The following is a 22,288-nucleotide window of genomic DNA, read 5'->3' as shown; positions in this document are numbered from 1 at the left end:
AAACCCTTTACCTCTGAGGCATTTTCCAGTTAAGACAAAAGCTTCTTATACTTGGGAAAGATAGAGGTTCCTGTTATATTTCATGGTAGTATGGTGCGTTCATAGCTAATAGTTTATTTATTTATTTATTTATTTATTTATTTATTTATTTATTTTAGGTGGTACTGGGGTTCCTGGAAGCCCTTCTATATCTGGGCTACACTCCCAGACCTATTTTTTTTTTTTATTTTTGGAAACAGGGTCTCTTAAGCCAGTGAGGCTGGCTTCGAACCTGCGTGATCCTCCTGTCTCTGCCTCCCAAGCGCAGGGATTACAAGTGTGCGCCACCATGCCCGGCGCTAATAGTATATTTAAAGCATTCCTAGAAAATGCTGTCTTATTGAGATAAAGCCACTTAACCCACTCAGTTCTTCTTACCAGAGGCAGAAGAGTCCCAATTATTTAGAGCTATAGACTCCCAATTTTTCTCTCAGATATGAAGGCTGCATCAGTATGGCTAACTGATTGGTTCAGCTGAATCAAATAAACTGCTAACGATCAGGTATCCAGATACAAGTAATCCATTTCACGCTCATTTCCTGGCTTAGCCTACATATATTTGCCCACCGCCAGCGAGGCCAGTGATTTTTGCTTTCCTTCATTCCAAAGTCCTAGTGTACATCCCATAGTGACCAAGTAGCACATGAATATTTACAGTTCAAGGCAGGTTACTGACATCGTCATAAAAAATTAAAAATACATTTTTAATAGTACTAATGCTATAGGCTACTCCCAAAATACAGTTCTCCCTACTTGATCTGTCGAGCCCAGAATAAATTAAAACATCATACCTAGCAGCATTTTTTCACTAGAAAGCATATGTAATATTCATTATACTGATAAAAATAGATATTAACACTTCATTTAACTCAGTGACTATACAGTGACTGTACAGTCATTAAGAGTAAGCATTACAGTCATTTTTATTTGTTGCTCTTGTTACAGCTTAGAATAAAGAAGAGTGGGAAAGGGATTATCTAACCACGCACGCATACACACACACAGTATGGCAACAATACAGGTTTTATCTTCTCCAAATTTTTTTCTTCAAACTATTTGAAGTAAATTTCTCCTTTGATTTTCATTTAAGCCTCTGTTCCCACCTAGAGTTTTCTAATTATCTTTCTGCCATAATTATTTCTTCCCATGATACTGGTGTTAGTTATATAGAAAGAGAAGTAAATAGATTGGTTTAATAAAATAAGTTATTTGTCTAATATTTTTTGTCTTATTTTAGAGACATGTGTTTGGAATGAAGTCACTTGGAGGCCCTTTGGTGGGCTTCAGAGAGTGTGGATTTCCATTAAAAGTATATGTGTGTTTGTGTGTGTGTGTGTGTGTGTGTGTGTGTGTGTGTGTGTGTCTTGTGTATAATGTACCTTTTCCTGGAAAGAAGATAGTTTTATCAGACTTTTATAATCCAGGACCACAAAAATTAAAGCCAATAATTTATTAAAGCCATCTGAATTGCCCTGCATGTATACTCATTTTTCCTAAGGATTTTTTTCCCCTCTCTAAGCCCCTCACCTCCTATCCCTACTGCCAGTGTCCTAACAGTGCTTTTTGATCTGGGAAAAATGGGCTGGGGAGGCATTGCTTAACATGCAGAACTTAAAGATAAACTTTGTTGAAATGAATATCGGAGATTAAAAAAAATATAAAACATTGCCATTATAGCTCTAGGCATGGTACTATAGGTTAGGGAGGATAAAGTTTTTGTTGTACTTATACGTTATTTCTAGGCCATTTATTGGCATTTTCCCTGTGGTTTTTATCAAAGCCACACTATTGGCTTAAGTGCCTCTCATTTTAATAATAGTAGTTCATGAGGAAATACGCAAATTTTTTGAGATTAAGACTATACAGTAGCCTAACTCTCTTATATACAAATATATAGTAACAAAACTTGTTTACTAAAAAAGTGCCAAGTATAACTATTTCGTATTTTCAAAAATTTCTTGAATTTTAAAATCACATAATTTAAACAGATTACTAGCAAGAGCTTCTTTTTACTTATAACCTAATTAAAACTTTAAAACTGCAATTTAGACAAAGCTTGCTAATTGACAAAAATGGCTGGTATCTCATTATTTGTCGTTTATTGAAAAATTTAATTATTAAAATTCAGGTTAATAAACAAAATTTTTATGTTTCCACTTTGCTCATTTCTTAACATATTCATTTTTTATTAAACCACTTTAGTACCACTGTAGAAAGGAACAAGTAATAGAAAAATAAGTAAATTTATTCATGTACATTATTTATGTTTATATTTTAATGAAGTAGAATTGTTTTGACTATTTGGAAATATAGGCTTGTAGACTAAGTACATACTTCTTTTAAAAACACATAAGACCTGGGTGTGGTGGCACATACTTGTAATCCCAGCATTTGGAAGGCTGAGACTGGAGGGAGGATTGCGGTTCACAGACAGCCTCAGCTACTTAAGTGAGGCCCTCTGCAACTCGGTGAGACCCTGTTTCAAAATAAAGAATTAAAAAAGGGCGAGGTTGTAGCTCAGAGATCGAATGCCCCTGGGTTCCATCCCCAGACCCTCAAAAAAAAAACAAAAAACATTTAGGTAACATGAAGACAGTTAACATAAATTGTAATGATATAGTCGGGTGTGGTGGCGCAGGCTCATAATCCCAGCATTTGGGAGGCTGAGATCAGGGGATCGTGGTTCACGGAAAGCCTCAGCTACTTAGTGAGGCCCTCCACAACTCAGTGAGACCCTGTTTCAAAATAAAGAATTAAAAAAAAATTGGGCAGGGGGTGTAGCTTGGAGGTCAAATGCCTCTGGGTTCCATCCCCAGACCCACACACACAAAAAAAGAAATTGTAATGATATCAGTTTATGTTTGTCAGATACTGAGATAAGAATTAAAACAAATTCAACTTAATTCAATTTTACTGTTTTGATATCGTGTCAAATTATCTACTTCAAGGCAGTTCTATGCATGCTCTTAAAATATGCTATTCCCAGATAATATTGGTCCACAAACCCATGATATGGGGAAATCTCAAGGCCCAAATAGGGGCTGTAGATATTTAGAGCCTTCAGAATGGTTCATATAAACTGCCCAAAGGCCGTTTCTGTCTGCAGAAGGTAACTAATGAAGTTCTCTTCCATCTGCAAAGGATGATAGAGTCCTACTGAGTGCTTCTGTCCCAGATGTACTGTGAATAAGAAGCCCAGCCACAACACATCAGCGCTCCCTTGAAGCATCGTGTGCATTTACTGTGAAGCACTCATACATGATAGCACACAAGTTCAAAGAAATAGCAGTCATTTTATGAAAGTCACGGGAGCAAGGGTGAGGTCCTCCCAGGTGTGCCAGCTAAGTACAAAGAACAGGGCTGCTATGGGTTGATTGTGCATATTTATTTACTGTGTGCCCACAGAGCCAAATATTGATGGATAGAAATGTTCCACGTAGTTTCCCAGGCTGAGGGCTGGAGATCCGGTTGCAGCAGTCCTCAGAGGTGAACCCTCTGTTTTTGGTGACCAGAGAGGATGTGTACAAGGGATGTGAGCCTCTGAGTCCTCGTGGATCCTCTGAGCTGAGCCCCACCACCACACACCTGTTTCTTAGGATGAATGATTAATCAATTTAACAACAACGAGAAATTCAGATTCTAGCAATTTTCTTCAGATGTTTAAAACGACAAAGAATGATAAATGACCTTCACCTTCCTGGAAAAGACAACTTTCCAGACTGAATCTTCAGACTGATTCTCTCAAATTCAGGACTGTTTGTTTGGTAAAAAAAATTCTGTTTATAGTTGTTAGCTCTGGAAAAATTTGAAAATACAACCATGTTTTAATCATCTAGTACTTTTTTAAAATAATGTTGCTAGTGACCCCTTTTCTTTTCATTTTTCCTTTTTTTTTTTTTTTTTTTTTTTTTTTTTTTGCAGTACTGGAGATGGAACCCAGAGGCATTCTACCTCCAAGCTATACTCCCATCCCGATTTTTTATTTTGAAACAGGGTCTCAGTTGCAAAGGGCCTCACTGAGTTGTAAAAGGAGGATCGAACTGCAATCCTCCTGTCTCAGCCTCCCAATTGCTGGGATTGCAAGCATGCGCCACCATGCCCAGCTCTTTTCTTTTCTTTTCTTTTCTCTTCTTTTCTTTTCTTTTCTTTTTTCTTTTCTTTTCTCTTCTCTTTTCTTTCTTTTCCTTTCCTTTCCTTTTTGCAGTACTGGGGATTGAACCCAGGGGCATTCTACCTTCGAGCTATACCCCCAGACCTTCTTTTAATTATTTATTTTGAAACAGGGTCTTACTAAGTTGTGAAGACCTCACTAAGTAGCTGAGGCTGGCAGGAACCTGCCGTCCTCCTGTCTCAGCCTCCCAAGTACTGGGATTACAAGCGTGCTCCACTATACCTGGTTTAGTGACCCATTTTAAAACCAGTATTTCTGTAAACCTTCTAAGATGCTAGATAATGGTACCTTATCTGGGTTCAAGATTGGTCATATGTAACTGTCTTCCTCATTTATTTTCCTGCCTTATTTTTAATAATAACTTGCTTATATACTTTGATTAATATAGTTATTCTTTTATTTGAATTTTTCCTTCCCGTAAGATCACATCTTTCAACTTTCTACAAACTGAGAGCTAGTGTGTATACTAACTTTTTCCTATAACTTTATCGTGTAGTTGTGATTCATATATTCAAATATATCTTAAACTTATATATCCTCAGGTAGGTCATTTTAACAATAGAGTGGTAGTGAGAGCTGTTTTCAGTAGCTGGACCTGAATTTATGTTATAAATTATGTTACAAATGTTGTAGTCTTAATATAAGATAAAATGACAGGAGACATAGTGATCCTTTTATGGCTATAATTTCTGTGCTAGAGATCAATCTGAGTCTGAGTTTTCGTTTTTAAAATAAACTATCACTAATACAGAGTAAATAGAAAACTGGCCAAATAAATCAACTTGTGATGGTTTTGAATAGTTCGGTTTTATAATTACATATTATGTTTTATTTGCAGGACCGTGTACATGCATTAGAAACGGTAAGTTGGGGCATTTTTTTCTTTCTTCTTATATCAGAAGTATTGCTGTCTCCTAACATGGATTTCAGAGCACAAGAAGGGAAGCAGTTCCAGAAAGCATTTCAAAACCTACATCTCAGATTCAAAGGGGGAAATGAGCTAAACTATAGCTAAAAGGTATGTGGAGTAGACTTTAAAAAATTAAAAATAAAAATGTGAGCATATGTCGTTGATCACTGCTCACTCAGGACTGATATGCCAAGATGTACTAATTTATAGAAAATATAATTACTTTAAACATAATTAATGCCTCATGGATTTCTGTACTTCACAATCACTGAAAGGCATGGTTGTTAAAAGTTCAGAGCAGGACACCGTTCATAAAGTTCATGTTTTCAACTTTAATCTTGTTTATTGCTAATATAAAAAATGAGAAAATCTGACCAATCTTTTTCTGAATAATCTCACTGGTAGAAATAGTGTAAGAAAATATTTTAAGTACATAGATATAAAGACTGCATGCTTATTATTGTACATAGATATAAAGACTGCATGCAATAATTATTGAAAAATGATATATTGTTAAAAAAAAAGAGAAGCCAATTTATTGGTTGGCAATGAAATAATAGGTTAGTATTGAATTTTCACTCAGCATGCCATGATGGTTTTTAAAATGGCTTGCAATATGTCATTAAATAAAAATTAATTTAGAATACAAAACCATGTATATTTTAACTTATAGGTATACAAAAAGAACAAAAGAGAATGAGCAAAAAGAAAAGTGACTTGGGCAGGCAAGGACTTGGGTTGTAATTTGAATAGCTTCTGTGTTGGAAACTTTGTAAAATATGTACATTTTCATAAATATTTTTATAACCCATGTGACTTAGAAGAACTGTAATTGATTACATTAAGAAATATTTTATTGTCATTAAGTTATATTTTCTTAAAAGTAAAAATTATTTTTGTAGTACTGCAAAAAAAAAACAAAGTGTAAAACTTATTATGCTGCTTCATGGGAAGAAATGAAGACATATAAAATGCGATGCACTTCCTTAATTTGCATATTTTCCCATTACAAAGTCTTTAAGGAAGTATAGGGAATGTTAAGAGTATCTTTGGAGTAGTGGTGATATTTTTATATGTTTCTAGTGAGCAGGAAAAAATAAAAACTTAACCAACGAAGTTGATATTTATTTTGTAAATGTGAGGAATGAAAGATGCTCATAGGGCACATTTTAGTAAAATGTGAACAAATGATTTTGATTGACAGCTTTCAGAGCCTAGTTGGTAAATTTTTCTAGGCCATTTAGAAAGCCCACTTACCTTCTCATTTTCAGAATGGTGACATTGTAAGTGAATAAAATGTCTAGCGTTCCTCCACATATATTTTACTTACCCTTAGGGATGTCTTGCTGATAGTATTTGGCATGTGAGTTAAATACTTATTTTGAAATAAATACTTGTTTTTATTTGAAATTTATTTTTATTTGAAATTTTTATTTTTATTTGAAATTTATTTTTTTTGAAATTTATTTTTATTTGAAATTTATTTTTATTTGAAATAAATACTTATTTTGAAAATATGAGAAAAATCAGAATTTTTGAGGTCAAGGACCTAGCCTCACTATATAAAATGCTGTTTATATAACATATCAAATCATACTTTTCTTGATTCCCACATCTGTTAAAAATGGTTAAACTTAAAATTATTTTATCATGTTATGGAAATTAAAATTATTTTATCATGTTATGGAAATTAAGAAATTAAGAAAAAATACGTGTGAAAATACATAGCACCAGACAAATTTAGATTATCATTATCATTATATGATTGCTTATTTTTTCTTATTTAATTTTTGAACTATACCAGTGTGATATCTGAAAGTAAAATTATATCAGTATCAGAAAACATGTAGCTTTTGCTTTTGTCAGTCTTTTATTTATCAAATATCTTTATTAACAAAGTATTATGTAGTAGAATCTTTTTTTGTTGTTGTTGTTTTGGTGGTACTGGGGGTGGAACCCAGGGACATTCTACTTTCAAGCTCCACCCTCAGCCCTATTTTTTTATTCTTTATTTGAAATGGGGTCTCACAGAGTCGTAAAGGGCCTCACTAAATAGCTGAGGCTATTTGCAAACCGCAATCCTCCTATCTCAGCCTCCCAAATGCTGGGATTACAAGCGTGCGCCACCACACCTGGCTTGCAGTAGAATCTTAAATGTCTTATGTTAAAGGTTCTTCCAGGAGTAAAGGTAAAAATTAAAAGTCCTCATGAGAAAACTAAAATTGATTAAATGGACTTGGTTTTTTACAGCAGCAGTTTTCTCAAGATAGTTTTAATTTGAAATGATTACCATAAGTAAAACCATAAAATTAAGATGCTCAGCAATAATGTTAATGCTCAAATATTATGAAGTCCTTTGACTTCATAGGGCATTTTAAGGAGCAGAATTTAATTCACTTGGTAGATTGTTCAACTGGTAAAGTATTTTATAGTTCATAAAATCAAATATGCTGAAAGCAATCTTAAGATCACTTATTATTCTCTCCCAACTAAGCATATAAAGCATAGAAAAGTGCTTGCCATCCAACACTTTTGGTTGAGTTAGGATTAATGGCACATAGGTGTTGTATCTAGTGTATGTGTATGTTATGGTGGTGCAAATTTGCCAGTCTGAAATTTTGTTGTGCCATTAAGAATATTTGCAGTAGTCAATAAGAAGGATCAGTTCGTTAAAGTACCTGAAAGTGTGATTTTTTTCATCAAAATAAGAAACTTGAAGTGTATTTCTACCAATTATCTCTATGTTTAAATCAGGATCAATCATCTGCCCATTTTCTCTCCTCTTAGATTTTTTTTCCTTCTCCTTCTTCACTGATAGGTAAACTCCTAGGATTAAAAATTGCATTTTACTTGCAAATTAATCCCAAGATCCTATTTTTAAAAAATTCTAATATATGGTAGACATTCATTTACCATTTGTAGAATAACTGAACTCAGTGTTTCCTACCCTCATAAAAGACTACACTTAGCAGTATTGATATTAATAATATTAGTCTAATAGTTGAGGAAAAATTCCCCAGAAGTGCTTCAATTTGTTCTGCATTTTCTAATTTTCTAGATACACACTCTTGGTATTTCAAACTCTCTAACTATCTTCACTAAAGTTTAATGTGTATTTTCCTGGGAAGAAACTACTTTCAGCCAAAATATAGCAGGTCAATCTTCCAAACAAAGCTAAGTGATTATCTGGGGGAAAAAAATCTTGATTGACAGCCCTGGCTCAGGGGCAATGGATGGGACTTGTCAGTGGTTATTTACTGAGCAGTATATAAGGCCCGGTGTTGACATTAGGAGGAGAAAAGGAGTAAATAAACTTGAGATCAGTGCTCTCCTAAAACATGATCTCAATTGAGGAAAGGAGTCAATTAAATGTAAATACATTGGTAATATGAGATGAAAATGTGCTCTGTATAATATGTGAATGAAACAGGTAATTCATGTTGTAGAAACTATTATGAAGTAAAGATAATGAGAAAATGAGTGAAGATATCACTGTGGTCTAAGTTCATGATGAAAGTCATGGATTCTTTAAAAGCTAGAGGACATGGTGAGGAGTTTTATCTCTGAAATATGAAGAATCAGTGGTGTCAGGGGTCAAGAACCAGGGTGGGCATTCCATGTCAGGAGCTTAATAAAATATTGAAGGCAATACTCAACAGAGGTGTCAATAAAAGAATATTTTTAAAGAGTCAAATTTATGATTTTCATATAATTATAAAATGAACTCCTGACAAATATATGTATTTAACTTACTAATTAATGAGGGAATGAGCATGATATTACAACTGATTTAAAGGAACATTCAAAGAATCATGTATAAGCCAGGCATGGTGTTGCACCCTTTTCATCCCATTATTTGTGAGGCTGAGACAGGAGGATCACAAGTTCGAAATCAGCCTCAGCTACTTAGGCCCTCCACAGTTTAGTGAGTCCCTGTTTTAAAATAAAGAATAAAAATATAGGGCTGAAGATGTAGCTCAGAGGTAGAATGCTCGGAGGTTTCAACCTTCAGTACCATACAAAGAGTCTTACATAAATAGGCACTAGAATTCTGAAACGAATGTAAACTAGAGGCAGTTTTCTTCTTCCACAGTAGAAAAGGGAAATCAATTGAAACTCACTAGACAAAATTTATTGTCTATGAACAAGAACCAAGGCATTGCCATCAATTATCCGCAACTCTGAGTTATAAATAACTCAAAGACAATGACAGGTATAAAGGTCTTGTAGAATCAGAAGGCATGGAAGGGTATGCTAGGCAAAAACTAGTTTTCTAGTTTTGGAAGAGCCCTAGTAACTTTCTATATTATTTCAAAGCCTTATTCATATACTCCAATGGTTTCATCAAAAATAATACATATATAAAAGTTTTGGGGAGTAATAGGAGAGTAATAGGGGCTTTGAAATAGAAACCAAGGAGTTTATATTTGATCTTTTGTTAAAGGAACAGGCGGATTCCTCTTAAGTGCCAGTTGCTTCTGGTCAGCACTGGCTCCTGAAACACCTTTAGGAAGGATTTCAGCTACTCCTGAGAAAAGAGTGTGGTGATCACTTTGAATTTCTGTCATCTGAATTGTAAAGCTGGGCGGTGAAAGGTAGTAGCATAGCTCTGTACCCAGTAGAGACCCATGTGTGGTTTTTATCCAGCATCCGTGGTGGTTCGATAAAATGCTCTAAAGAGATGGAAAGGTAGTAGCAGACTGCAGGATAGAGTAGTCTGGCAAGAAACTGTAGGTGACAATCGGCAAAGAGCAGCTGTTGGTCATCACCTTTAGAAATGGGAGACTCATAAAAGTTAGGGCTTAGGGCAACCTGGTCAACAGAGAGGTCAAGCAGAGGGGTCAAAGTGATGTCATTGTTTAGAGGAAGAAACTAGTAAACTTAGTAAGTGGGAGGTCAAGGGTAAAAAAGGAAAGATAAACACTCCAGTAAGAAATAAAGAGTGAATTCAACTTGAAGATATAAACCCAGCTCTTCCTATCACCTCTTAGATCTCAGAGCATTTTCATTTCTATTAATATCACGATAACTTTGATTCTCATGCCTCTGTTTTAAAATTAGATATGACAATAACCCTAAAATAGGGAAATCCAAAATAATACTGGGTTCAGTAAGATACAAATTTGTTTCTTTCATCTAACAATTTAAACAAAAATGGCCCGTGGCAGGTATGGTATCACCACAGTGTCAGAAACCCAGGTTGTTCTGTCGCATCCTCAATATTCCTTCCTGTTCATGATCCAGGGCCTGTTTTGTATCTATTATATTTGTATTATAAATAGAGCCAGGTGTAGTGGTGCACTCTTGTAATCCTAGTACTTGGGAGGCTGAGACAGGTAGATCCCAAGTTCACAGCCAGCCTTAGCAACAGTGAGGCTTTCAGCAATTTAGTGAGACCCTGTTTCAAAATAAAAGAATCAAATAGGGCTGGGGATGTAGCTCAGAGGTAAAATGCCCCCTGGGTTCCATCCCTAACACCATAAGAAAAAAAAAAGGGGGTGTGTGTGAGAAAACCTACACTGAAATTCATTCTATTTCCAGATACAATGACAGTCATCAATAAAGAAAATAAATAAATGCTGGTGATGATGTGAGGTAATAGGCACTCTTATACACGGTTGGTGGGATCATAAATTAGTACAGCCAACATGGAGATCAGAATGGAGGTTCTTCAAAAGATGAGGAATGAAAGCAGCACATGCCTTAGTGACACCAGACCTCAGTTTTGTTCCAAAAGAATTAAAGCCAGAATACTACAGTGATATATACATATCCACGTTTATAACATCACAATTCGCAATAGCCAAATCATGGAACCAACATCAATGCCCGTCAAAAGATGAATGAATAAAGAAAATGGGCATATATACACAGTGGAAATTTACTTAGCCAGAAAGATAAAAATTATGTCATTTGCAGGAAAATGAATGGAACTAGAAAATATTATGGATAGTGGGGTCAAGCAGTCTCAGGATGTTAAGGGTTGTGTATTTTCTCTCGTGTGGAAGCTATAGAAAAAAATGTGAAACAAAGGGACTTTGATAAATAAGGACAAAGAGCAGTAGAAGACTGGAAGGGGCTTGGGGAAGGTAGGTGGGAAGGGCAAAAAGGGGATCTGAGGAAGAAAATAGTTCAAATAATTTTATGTCCATAGATGGAGGTATCATTACCATTCTCACATTTATGGGGAGGGGAAGCGGTGGGTGGGTCGTGGAGGAAAACACACCGATTGCCGTGAGCATGTATGTTTGTATTGCTTTTAACCCCACTATGATGTATAATTACAATGCACCAATAAAAATACAGAAAATAATAAAAGCTTTACTATAGTAGAACCCGAAAGTTGTACGTACCTTTTCATGGACCAAAATTTAGTGATATAGTCATATCTAGCTCTAAGATTCAAAAATATAACTGGATAAACCATAGCCATTTGGAAATTTTCAAGTATGCTTCTATACAATCCATAAGTAGTGGAGACTCTAAAATGTATAGAACGGAATGATTATTATATGTCAAACTAAGCGGGAACAGTGAAACTTAATTTAAAATTAAATGCAGCTGGGTGTGGTGGTGCATGTGTGTGATCCAAATACTTGGGAGGCTGAGGCAGGAAGATCACAGTTTCAAGGACAGCCTCAGCAAGGAGTGAGGTAGTAAGATTTTCATTAACCTAGTGAAACCCTGTTTCAGAAATAAAATTAAAAATAGAGCTGGAGGTATAAGTCAGAGGTAGAATGGCCCTGGATTCAATCCCCAGTACCACACACTAAATAAATAAATAAATAAATAAATAAATAAATAAATAAATAAAATTAGAGCCAGGCATGGTGGCATATATCTGTAATCCCAGTACAGGCACATCTTTGGAATCCCAGTACATGGTAGACTGAGACAGGAGAATTGCAGGTTCGTGGCCAGCCTCAGCTACTTAGTGAGCTCCTCTACAAGTTAGTGAAACCCTGTTTCAAAATAAAGTACCACAAAAGCTGTAAATACTTACATTAGGAAAGGAGATAAAAATTTAAATTAAATCAAAAGAATAATAAATCCAAAAAAACAAAAAGAAAGGAAAATAAAAAAATCTAGAAATTAACAAAATAGGAAACAAACATGCGCCAGGCATGGTGGTGCATGCTTGTAATCCCAGCATTTGGGAGGCTGAGATAGGAGGATTGCAGTTCATAGACAGCCTCAGCTACTTAGGCCCTTTGCAACGCAGACTGTTTCAGGATAAAGAAAAAAATAGGGCTGAGGATGTAGCTCGGAGGTAGAATGCCTCTGGGTCCCATCCCCAGTACTGGAAAAAAAAAAAAAATACATGCACTCAGGCCAACAAAATTAAGTTGGTTGGTTGACCAATCAACATGATTTGATCAACCAACCCTAATAAGATAAAAATGTCCACTGTGCTTGAAAAAGAAAATGTAACTATAGATACTGGAGAATTTAACCACACAAGAGAGTATCATTAATAATTTTCAAAATAGTAAAATTAGTAGAAATAATCTCATTCCTTGAAAAACATATTCATCAGAACTTAGAATAAATAGCATGAATAGTCTCAAAATTTTAAAAATAGTGTTTAATCCATCATTTCAATTAAACATGTATCTAAAACCACCAAACCCCAATCATTTTATAAATTATCTTTAACAAATGTTTCAGGAACCAATAATTTTTATTTTACAAAAGATTTTTTCAGAGATTAAAACACAAGCTCACATTATGAGTCTGCATGAACTCCATGCCAAAGACCAGACACAGAAGGTATAAGTAAAGGAGGGGAAGAGGAAAATCTCTAAAACACACAATGTACTTAAACATATCGAAGTCAACCACTAAGCCGAGCAAGGGAGGGAGGGATGGGGAGGGAATGGGGTGGGAATTGGGTAGGGGTTAAATCAGTGATGTGTACACGTCTATACACACAAGTTTTTTACCCCAATATGATGTATGAATATAATGCACCAATAAAAATTTAAAAAGAAAGTATAAGTAAGAGGAATTCATATTTTCTCAGTGATTAACATGAATGTAAAACTATTTGAAAAATAAATTGTTAATTTTTATATAGCATTTTTGTATTTTATACTCCAACATATAAAAAATATAATTTATCATCATAAGCTCATAATTGAGTTTATTCCACAAGTTCAGTTTGGCTTTCTTTTAAAAACGTCTGTCAATGTTTTTTAACATAGGGACAGATTAAAGAGAAGTAAAATTTAATAAATTTATCTTAACAGATGAATAAGAAGTGCTTACTATTACCGCTACCATCACCAATATCATCATCAACATTTCAGTAACCTAAGAATGGAAGGAAACTTCTTTCTTTTGATAAAGGCTGTATGGAAACAAGTCTGTAGCAAAATATTATCTTGAAATTCTGAAAGTCTTTTTTTAAGATCAGGAACAAACAAGGAATACTCTTCTGTTCTATAATTTCTATTAAATAATGTGCAAGTGAGCCTACCCTCAGTAAAACTATTAGTATTTTCAAGTGCTATTGTTGTTTATATTAACAGAGGAAGAAATCAATGGTTAGATTATTTTTAAAAATGGTTTGGCAAATTTATTTGATAGAAACCAAATATAAAGGCAATTTTACTTCTAATCTAGCAATAATCACATCTAAGAAAATGTAAATTAAAGTATACTAATACAAATATAAGAAATAATATAAAGTATATATATGTAGGAAAATAATCTGTTTCTCCAAAATACAAGTCTTTTATAGAGAATTTAACCTGGAATAGTCAAGAAATTTCTGAACAGGAAGGGGAATTTTTTTAAAAATTTATATTAAAACTTATCAAAGTTTGGGAAATAAAGATTGTATAGACCTGGCATAAGAGTATGTGAAGAGGTCAATGTAAGCCGGGCATGGTGGTGCACGCTTGTAATCCCCGCTCTTGGGAGGTGGAGACAGGAGGATCCTGCAGGTTCGAAGCCAGACGCGCTGGCTTAAGAGACCCTGTTTCCAAATAAAAAAGTATAAAAATAGGTCTGGGAGTGTAGCCAGGAGGTAGAAGGGTTTCCAGGAACCCCAGTTAAAAAAAAAAAAAAAAAAAAAGTCGATATAACCAAATAGTGAACTGGAAAACAGAAACAGAAATATGTGTGCATGGAAACTACATTTCTGACACAACTGACATCACATATGAGGAGGGGATAGATATTTTTAATAGCTGGTATGAAAAATTAATTTAGATCTCTGACTCAGATACAAAAACCAATGAATGCCCAAATGTGAATGGCAAAAGCATAAAAGTTTTAGAAGAAAAATGAGTTGAATATTTTCATGATCTTATAACTTAGGAGGATGGGGAAGGGGTAAAGAAAGAAAGAACATAAGCAAAGAAGACATTGGAAAAATAGAACGTATATAAGAAAGACCGATGTGACCCCATTAAAATTAAGATCCTCCGCAAATCAAACAAAAAATAATTAAAAGCCACGCTTGAAATACATTGTAGTAGTCATCACTACTAATATATATTTATATTTTATTTTTTACAAAGCAGTTATGAATAGACCACTGACCCAAATTTCAAACGAAAACAAAAAGGGAAATCCCCTGAGTAGTAAGCATTTCAGTTGTAGAAGAAACTGAGAAGGTACTCGTGTTCAGTAGTGAACAGGGAAATGCTAATTGAAACTGCAACGGAGTCTCATTTTCTATAAGCCGTCCACATGTATTTCATGAACTCTCCTTTATCTGTGATAAATTTCACCAAAAATAAAAGGAAATTGAAACCTGTGAGCATAACATTTCTTCTTAACTTTATTACAAAATGAATAATGCTATCCCCAATAGAAATGTTCAAAGACAGCTGGTGAGGTAGAGCATGAGCTTCCTTCCACCTGGGGTGGTTTATTCCCAGGAGTATGCAGAGATCTTTCAAGAACTCTTCAAGAGCAAATGGTTTAAAGAGAATTGATTTTTATCCCTTCAGCTTTTATATACATGTTCTCATAAACTGGCTCAGCTTGAAAGAGGCCTCTTCCCTTTAACAGACCTCTCATTTCTACAAGACCTCTCTCAGTTATTTTTTTAAAAGGCATGCATCTCACCCACCCACTCACCCATCCATTCAGTATTCTCCCAGGCATGGTAGGGTACCAAAAAAAGGCTTAAGATTCTGGTGCCTGCTGGCTGCCTGTAATCAAGACACTGAGCTAAAACTTTGTGTCTTTCTTTGACACACATATATTTTTGCTAAAAACAAAGACGCATCTTTGGATATGGAGTTTGGGGATTAAATTGTGCTGAGTTAGAAATATGTTTTTTAGGGCCGAAGAGCTAAAGCCAGTTTAATGAGCTCACCTTTCCCTGTCTGCCTCTAGAAATCAAAATAATGCTAGTAAGAAACAATTGAAGACAGCAGCATCTTGCTTCATCTGGATGACAGAATCTAGCTGTTCTTCACGCCTTATCTATTTCTCTGTCTTCGAAATTTAGCTCTAAAGTGAGATATTGGTCACAGGGATGCATATTATTACATTTCTTTGAAATAACAACAAAAGGATAAAGGCCGGCTTCTTTTTTCAGCCAGAAAAGAAACCTGCTTTGTCTGATGAGTTTGACAAGAAGACTGGCCTTGCCAATCTTCCTTTCTCAGGTTTTGATGAGAATATATTTAATGCTAAGTTAAAGTCGTGATATAAAAATTACACTTATAAAGTGGTATTAAAGTTAACAGGGTTTTTATATTTCTCAGTGTTTTCTGTATAGGTTGAGTTAAAATATCTCTTAGCAGAATAAGAGCAGTGCAAGTCATTTCATAAGTGTTGGTAGATAAACCTTTTTCAGTATAGTTTCCGGAAACAGAAAGTAAATTACTGCATTCTAGTCCATTGTAAGTCAAGTGGTTTCCAAATCTTGGCTGTCAATAAAGTCAAAATTCAATTTAATCAAGTTGGTCATTAAAATCAATTTTTGATGACATTACTCTGTAATATTTGTCATAAAAGTGCAAAGACACCTGAGACACTAAGATTATTCAAAGAAGCCTGCTTTATTTTCATGTATTTTTTTATATGAACAAGATTCTTGGTGATTAAATCTGTGGAAACAAAGTAGAATAGAAATTAAGTGGAACCCTGTCTTATTCAAACAAAAATTATCATTTACCCATGGATACATGAACAAATTGAGTACACAGGAAGGATGCTATATTCATTCTATTAAGACAGATAATTTTGAATTTCTGTTTTATATTTCATACTTAATCATTGTTTCTCTAAATTTGTAATGGAACCTAGTGTTGATTGCAATGATAATTCAGTCCAAAAACTGTGTAATGTCCACTTAGAGTATTGTGGCCTGTCAGTCTGTCTGTCTGTCTCTCTCTGTTTTCCTTCCCTCCCTCTCCCCACTTATTTCTCTTTCTACCCCCTCTCTCCCCCCCCCCTCTCTCCTCTCTTTCTCCATATATACACATATATACATACACACACAAACACACATGCGTGCACGCGCACACACACATTTTTCTTACAGGGAAAGATAAGTATGGTAGAGTAATGGTTTAAAGACCACGTGTATTTTATATTAGGACAACAGCCAGTAAGACAAAATAAATTGGAAATAAATTAAAAGGGAAAAACCATGCTGAAATTTTTGGCTTGTAAAAAGGATTCTACTTGTTTTGTAAGTAGATAAATGGTGGCTGCCAATACTGAGGTTTGTAAATTTCATTGGATAAGTTTACATAAGGACTACAAGAGTTGCAATTGAAGATGTTAATACTTCCAATATTACAGAAATGTCATCCTTTGCAGCTACTTAAAATGACAATGAAAACATTTAAACCACCTTAAAACATGTGTGTGTATGTGTGTACTCACATATGCACACACGCCTATGTGTATGTAGAGGACATACATAGTTTGAATACTATTTTACAAAGTCACCAAAATTTTGAAACCATTGATAAACAGAAAATGTGAAAAGATGTAGCATTTATTCATCTTCTTGAATCCTTTAAACAGTCTCATTCCCTTATTTTCAAAGTATGCTTATAGCAGTAACATAGCGTATAGGATAAGTCATAACCTAAAGCTCTACGGAGAAAATACAAATTTGCTTATATTGAGAAACATTAAAATCACTGAAAATTTCTTAAATAATTGATTTTTATTTTTTTTAAACTACAGTCTTGCTGGGTGTGGTGGCACACGCTTGTAATCCCAGTGCTTGGGAGGCTGAAACGGGATGACCTCACAGGTTCCAAGCTAGCCTCGGCTACTTAGTGAGGCTCTCAGCAACTTAGTGGGACCCTGTTTTTATATAAAGTATAAAATAGGTCTGGGAATATAGACCAGAGGTAGAAAGGCCCTGGGTTCTACCCACAGTACCACCAAAAATAAATAAATAAATAAATAAATAAATAAATAAATAAATAAATAAATAACTATAGTCTCCAGCATATCTCTAAAGAATTCATTCAGCTAGCATTAGTGGTAACAGATTTGAACTACACATGCCTGTTGACCTTCAGGCTTGTTCAAGATTCCATGGGTGTGCTGGCACATCTCTGGAAATTACAAAGCAAAGTTATGTACAATGGGGGGCGGGGAAGGGAAACCTCAGCAAAGCCAGAAAAGAGGGGTAGGGGAGAAGAAGGCTGAGGTTAATCAATGAAAAAGCTACATTTAGTATGTATATACATGTGAATATGACATTGTTAACCTAGACACTCAGTATTGGGAGGGCGGGAAAAGGGGAATGGGAGGGCAACGGACCATTCCAAGTACTGTGTGAATATATGCCATTGTCAACATGATCCACGTTATGATGTGAGACTATAGTGTACCAATAAAATAAAAATAAAAAAAAAACTTACTTTCACCCCTCTGTGTTAGAGTAGGTATCACTATTGGTTTTTTTGTTTTTAATTTTTTGGGGGGAGGGGTCTAGGGATGGAACCCAGAGGCATTTGACCTCTGAGCTACACTCTTCTCCCAATTTTATTTTTTATTCTTTATTTTGAAATTGTCTGGCTGAGTTGCGGAGGGCCTCATTAAGTAGCTGAGACTGTCCGCGAACCATGATCTTTCAGTCTCAGCCTCCCAAAGGCTGGGATTACAAGCGTGCGCTACCATGCCCGGCTTATTGGGTTTTTATTTTTAATTTTCTTCCCTTTCCAACCTGGGTCTGGCACTATTTGTGCTTCTTCCCTTTATGGTTCAAACCACTGTATAGGCACAGGCATTTGAACGAAGAACCTGCGTTCTTTGCTAGCACGCTGAATTATGTTCCTGGACACTTAGGAATATATGGACCCAAATGAGTTAATGTCCTTACTAAAATGACCCTTTTTTTTGCCAGGAAACACTGACTTGAGTATGTAAATCTGGCCAAATAACTGTTAATTATTTGCGATGCTTCTCCTAAGTATTTATAAGAATCCCAAAGCTAAGTAAAACTTGCCTTTATCTCCTTACAAAGCCTGAACTTGCTGTTTCAAAACCAAAGATCAAGCTAGGTTCATTTTTGGTTTTGCCAAGACTATGAGGTTCTCATTGAAGTTGCCTGAACTGTTCAATCCAACTGGCTTCACACCAAATGAAACGCAGTGTGCTCTGTACGGTTTTGACCCAGAATCAGGTGAATCTCAGCAGTTTTGGCCGAGCCACATTGTAAAATTTTGGATTTGTTCGGTCTTGACACTTCCTGGGAACCCATTCAAACTGAAACCGGAAAAAGGTTTTGCACAAACCCTGTCCTAGCCCGTTCTGCCAAGTTTCCCACTGCTCCAATGTTGGTCTACCTTCTGTATATTCACATCGAGGGCAAGCGGAAATATCCTCATGAATCTCTCATGAGGGATCTCGGGAGGAACAATCTCGACATTCTCCTTTCTCTACCTTGTTCCAAAATACAGGGCCTGTGTTCTGTGTGATTCGATATTAAAATATGTATCTTTCCAATAATGGGGTCATCTCCAAAGGGTTAAGCCTCTGAAACAGGGCAGCTTATGGCCAGATGAAGAAAATACTGTTCAACACAAGAGGGCTTTTTGTGTGGACCTGCAACCTTGTATCAAGAGGCGATGACCAGCTTAAAAATGTAAGATTTCTTTCAAGCCACAAAAATTCTTTCTTAAAGCCCTGTCAATTATTCATGAAGGTGGTGACATAGGGAATGTATCTTTGAGAAATTACCCAAAGGATGCAACCTCACCAGTAGATGAATTTAGTGTTACTGGATTACTCAGTGTTTCGAGGTCAGACTGACAGTGTCCTATTTGATGTTAATAAGTAGACATACTGCCTGTCTAACTGCCTAGCTTGGTAATGTATTTTATATTCCTGTTGAAAATACTATCAGTATCATAGCACATTCTCTGGATAAAAATATCTTTTTTATATTGCAAAAATACAAGTATCTTTTACAAAACACAATGGAAATACCTTTCTGAAAAAATATATAATAAATGCCTTCTACTCCTAAGATAACATATCTAGCTGAAATATCAGAGTCATAGTACATTAGGTTTTTTTTTAATATCCTTACTTAACTATAAAACAAAATATCAGTATTGCTCTTTTAATAAATAGTGGGTGATAAAAGTGTATGCTATGTGCATTTTTTTTACTTTTATTGGTGCATTATAGTCTCACATCTTAGTGATAGTGACATACATGTGCATTATTGAAATAGCTTTTAAATGAAAAACCAATCTGAAGAATTTTTATTGTGTGTATCTAATAAATTTTATTTGCCAACTTTTAAAAGATGGGTAGTGATGTGATTAAAAATAGTATCTGATTAACCATCAGAAAAATCTAGATTGTGATCACATCTCCATCACAGTCAGGCTCATTATCCTGACCAAGTGATTCATTCTCTCTTCATTTCATTTTTCTTATTTTTTTAATGATTAGACTGAACTAGGTAATACCATAAAAGCTCTTCTCCCTAATAGGCTCTAGTCTAGTGTAAGAGGCATTTAAGAAAAATCTGATCTTCACAAAATTTTCACCGTACCAGGAGTTACTGTCAAGCATTTCCTCAGAATTTCATTATACAATATTTAATTATGCAATATCATGTGACAGATAGTCACTGAGTTCCTAACATATATTTCCACTGTCCTAGAGCATACAGCAAATTGGGGTACCTGGGGCCATTGCTGGTACATTTCAGGTAATGTTAGAACCAGAAAGGGTCTTCAAGATCCTTGTCAAAACCTTTTTATGCCCAAGAGGTACGGAGGCCATAGAGGCTTATGAATTTGTAAGGGTAGCAAAACCAGCTCTCATGGTCAAGTGTCCTGATCAGTGACACCGTGTTCTTTCCATTCCGTGTATCTACTTGTGACTGGTGAGGGTAAAGACCTGTGACAAGAACACTTCATAAGTGTCTAGTGAATGACAGGAAATGATGAGGAAGAAAGTTAGCAACTGGATCCTAGAGTTACCCTGAGCAGGGGAGGATGGAGACTCAGAAATAGAGAACTGACGTTCTTGGACCTTACTTAAAACAGGCCCTAAACTTATTGGCGATTGGGGTTTCATAAGGCAGCTTTGACCTGGTTTTCTTCCTTTCAAATGTCGAAGAGTTGCCTTGCCCCCAGGTTGCATTACTAGTTCTGTCTTAGCATGCTTAGTTATATTAAACACCCCAGTTGATCTCTTTTATTTTAAGCATCTGCATAATGACTGTAAGGCCACTTACAGATGTGTTTATAAAGTTTGTTTAGGGCTTTTAATAAACTTTGATCTCAGATGAAAGGCCGGAGAGAGTATAATTTGTCACTATTAGCACTATTAATATAAGTACCCAGATGGTTTCATGTTAATTATTTACCATTAGTGAACAGTTTCAACCCATCACTGCCCCCAACTGCATTATACTTTAACATCAAACAGTGAGAGGCCAAGCCATCCAAATAGCCCTTCCCTCATTAATCTCTTCAGGGTCTCTTCTTAACTTTTTCTGTGTGGCTGGTCTTCCATAAATGATTTTCTGGAGCCTTTTCAGTGTTTTCCTCTGCTAGCAGTGCACTTCACCTGTATCCAGCACAGAGACTACTGGAACACATCCTTGACATGTTTTTCTCATTTTCATCAAACATTAATTATCTAGTCTAAAGCATGTTAAATGTAGACTCACTGACTTAAAACACTTGCACTCTGTGAAGTACCCCTTTTACATTTTCTTCTCACAAGATGTCCTGTTTTTATCTTTATCATTTCTAACTCAGACCTTGTTTTGCTCTGTAATACCTCAAAGCTTTTAATTTGACATTAGTTTTTCTTTGAAGAGTGTATTTGTTCCCAAAGTATAGTTCACCGGGAATGTAAAATGAAAACCAGGCAATGTCTGTCTCCAAAAGCTATTAGTTTGAGTGGATGGGAGTTAGGAGACCTGTGTGTGAATTCTTAGCTCTTCCTCTGGGCACCTCTTGTAACCTCTGAACCTAATACCTCTTATGAACCTTAATACTTGTCCAGCTTGTCTCACAGGCAGAAAAGATCAACTGAGATCATGGGTGGAAACGTCCTTCTCAGAATTTCAAAACTGTCTTTCCCATGTGCGTGTATCACTAGCCACAAGCGCAGTATCACTGAAAAGGTTTGGCTTTCTAATCAGGACATATACCTTTGGCTCCTACTTTTGCTACATTGGTCCTCTATAAGTTATACTTCCAGAACTTGAGTATGTCTAATTTAGGCTTTGAGAGAAATTTAGAGTTCTTCTAATAATCCCAATAATTTTAGTTCAGCACATCTAAGTCTCAGGTATACCCTGTTTTATTTTGCTTTGTTTAGTTTTGTTCTGTACTGGGGATTAAACCCAGGGGAATTCTACCTCTGACCTATCACTCCTAGTCCATTTTAGTTTTTGTTTTGAAATACTATCTTGCTAAGTTGCTGAAGGACCTTCATAAGTTGCCAAGGTTGACTTCAAACTTGTCACCCTCCAGTCTCAGCCTCCCAAGTGCTATGATTTCAGGTGTGTGCCACCATGCCTAGCCAATGATGGATCGCACAACCATGGCTGATCATCATGATTTGCGCCATCTTCTATGTGCTGTGCTCCTGTAATCCCAGAAATTGGGAAGCCAAGATATAAGGATCATAGGTTCACAGCCAGCCTCAGCAATTTAGTGAAAACCTTTCAAAAAAAAAAAAAAAACATAGTAGGGCTG

The 22,288-nt window shown here is 35.5% G+C and overlaps 1 protein-coding gene across 2 annotated transcripts in view; it reads left to right on the top strand.

Moving 5' to 3' along the window:
- Positions 1-22,288, top strand: part of CEP128 (centrosomal protein 128) — a gene marked incomplete at both ends in the record, with an annotated part of 425,269 nt that overhangs the window by 355,504 nt on the left and 47,477 nt on the right. For both annotated transcript variants that reach the window (XM_080707841.1, XM_080707842.1), the window contains one exon: positions 5,049-5,072. In XM_080707841.1, coding sequence (XP_080563967.1) covers positions 5,049-5,072 — 24 coding nt within the window. The remainder of the gene's footprint in view (positions 1-5,048; positions 5,073-22,288) is intronic.

The sequence above is a fragment of the Muscardinus avellanarius genome (assembly GCF_963383645.1).
Source record: "Muscardinus avellanarius genome assembly, chromosome: 12".
NCBI classification, from domain to species: Eukaryota; Metazoa; Chordata; class Mammalia; order Rodentia; family Gliridae; genus Muscardinus; species Muscardinus avellanarius.
The sequence above is the reverse complement of the archived record's forward strand: the minus strand, read 5'-3'. Positions and strand labels throughout refer to the sequence as shown.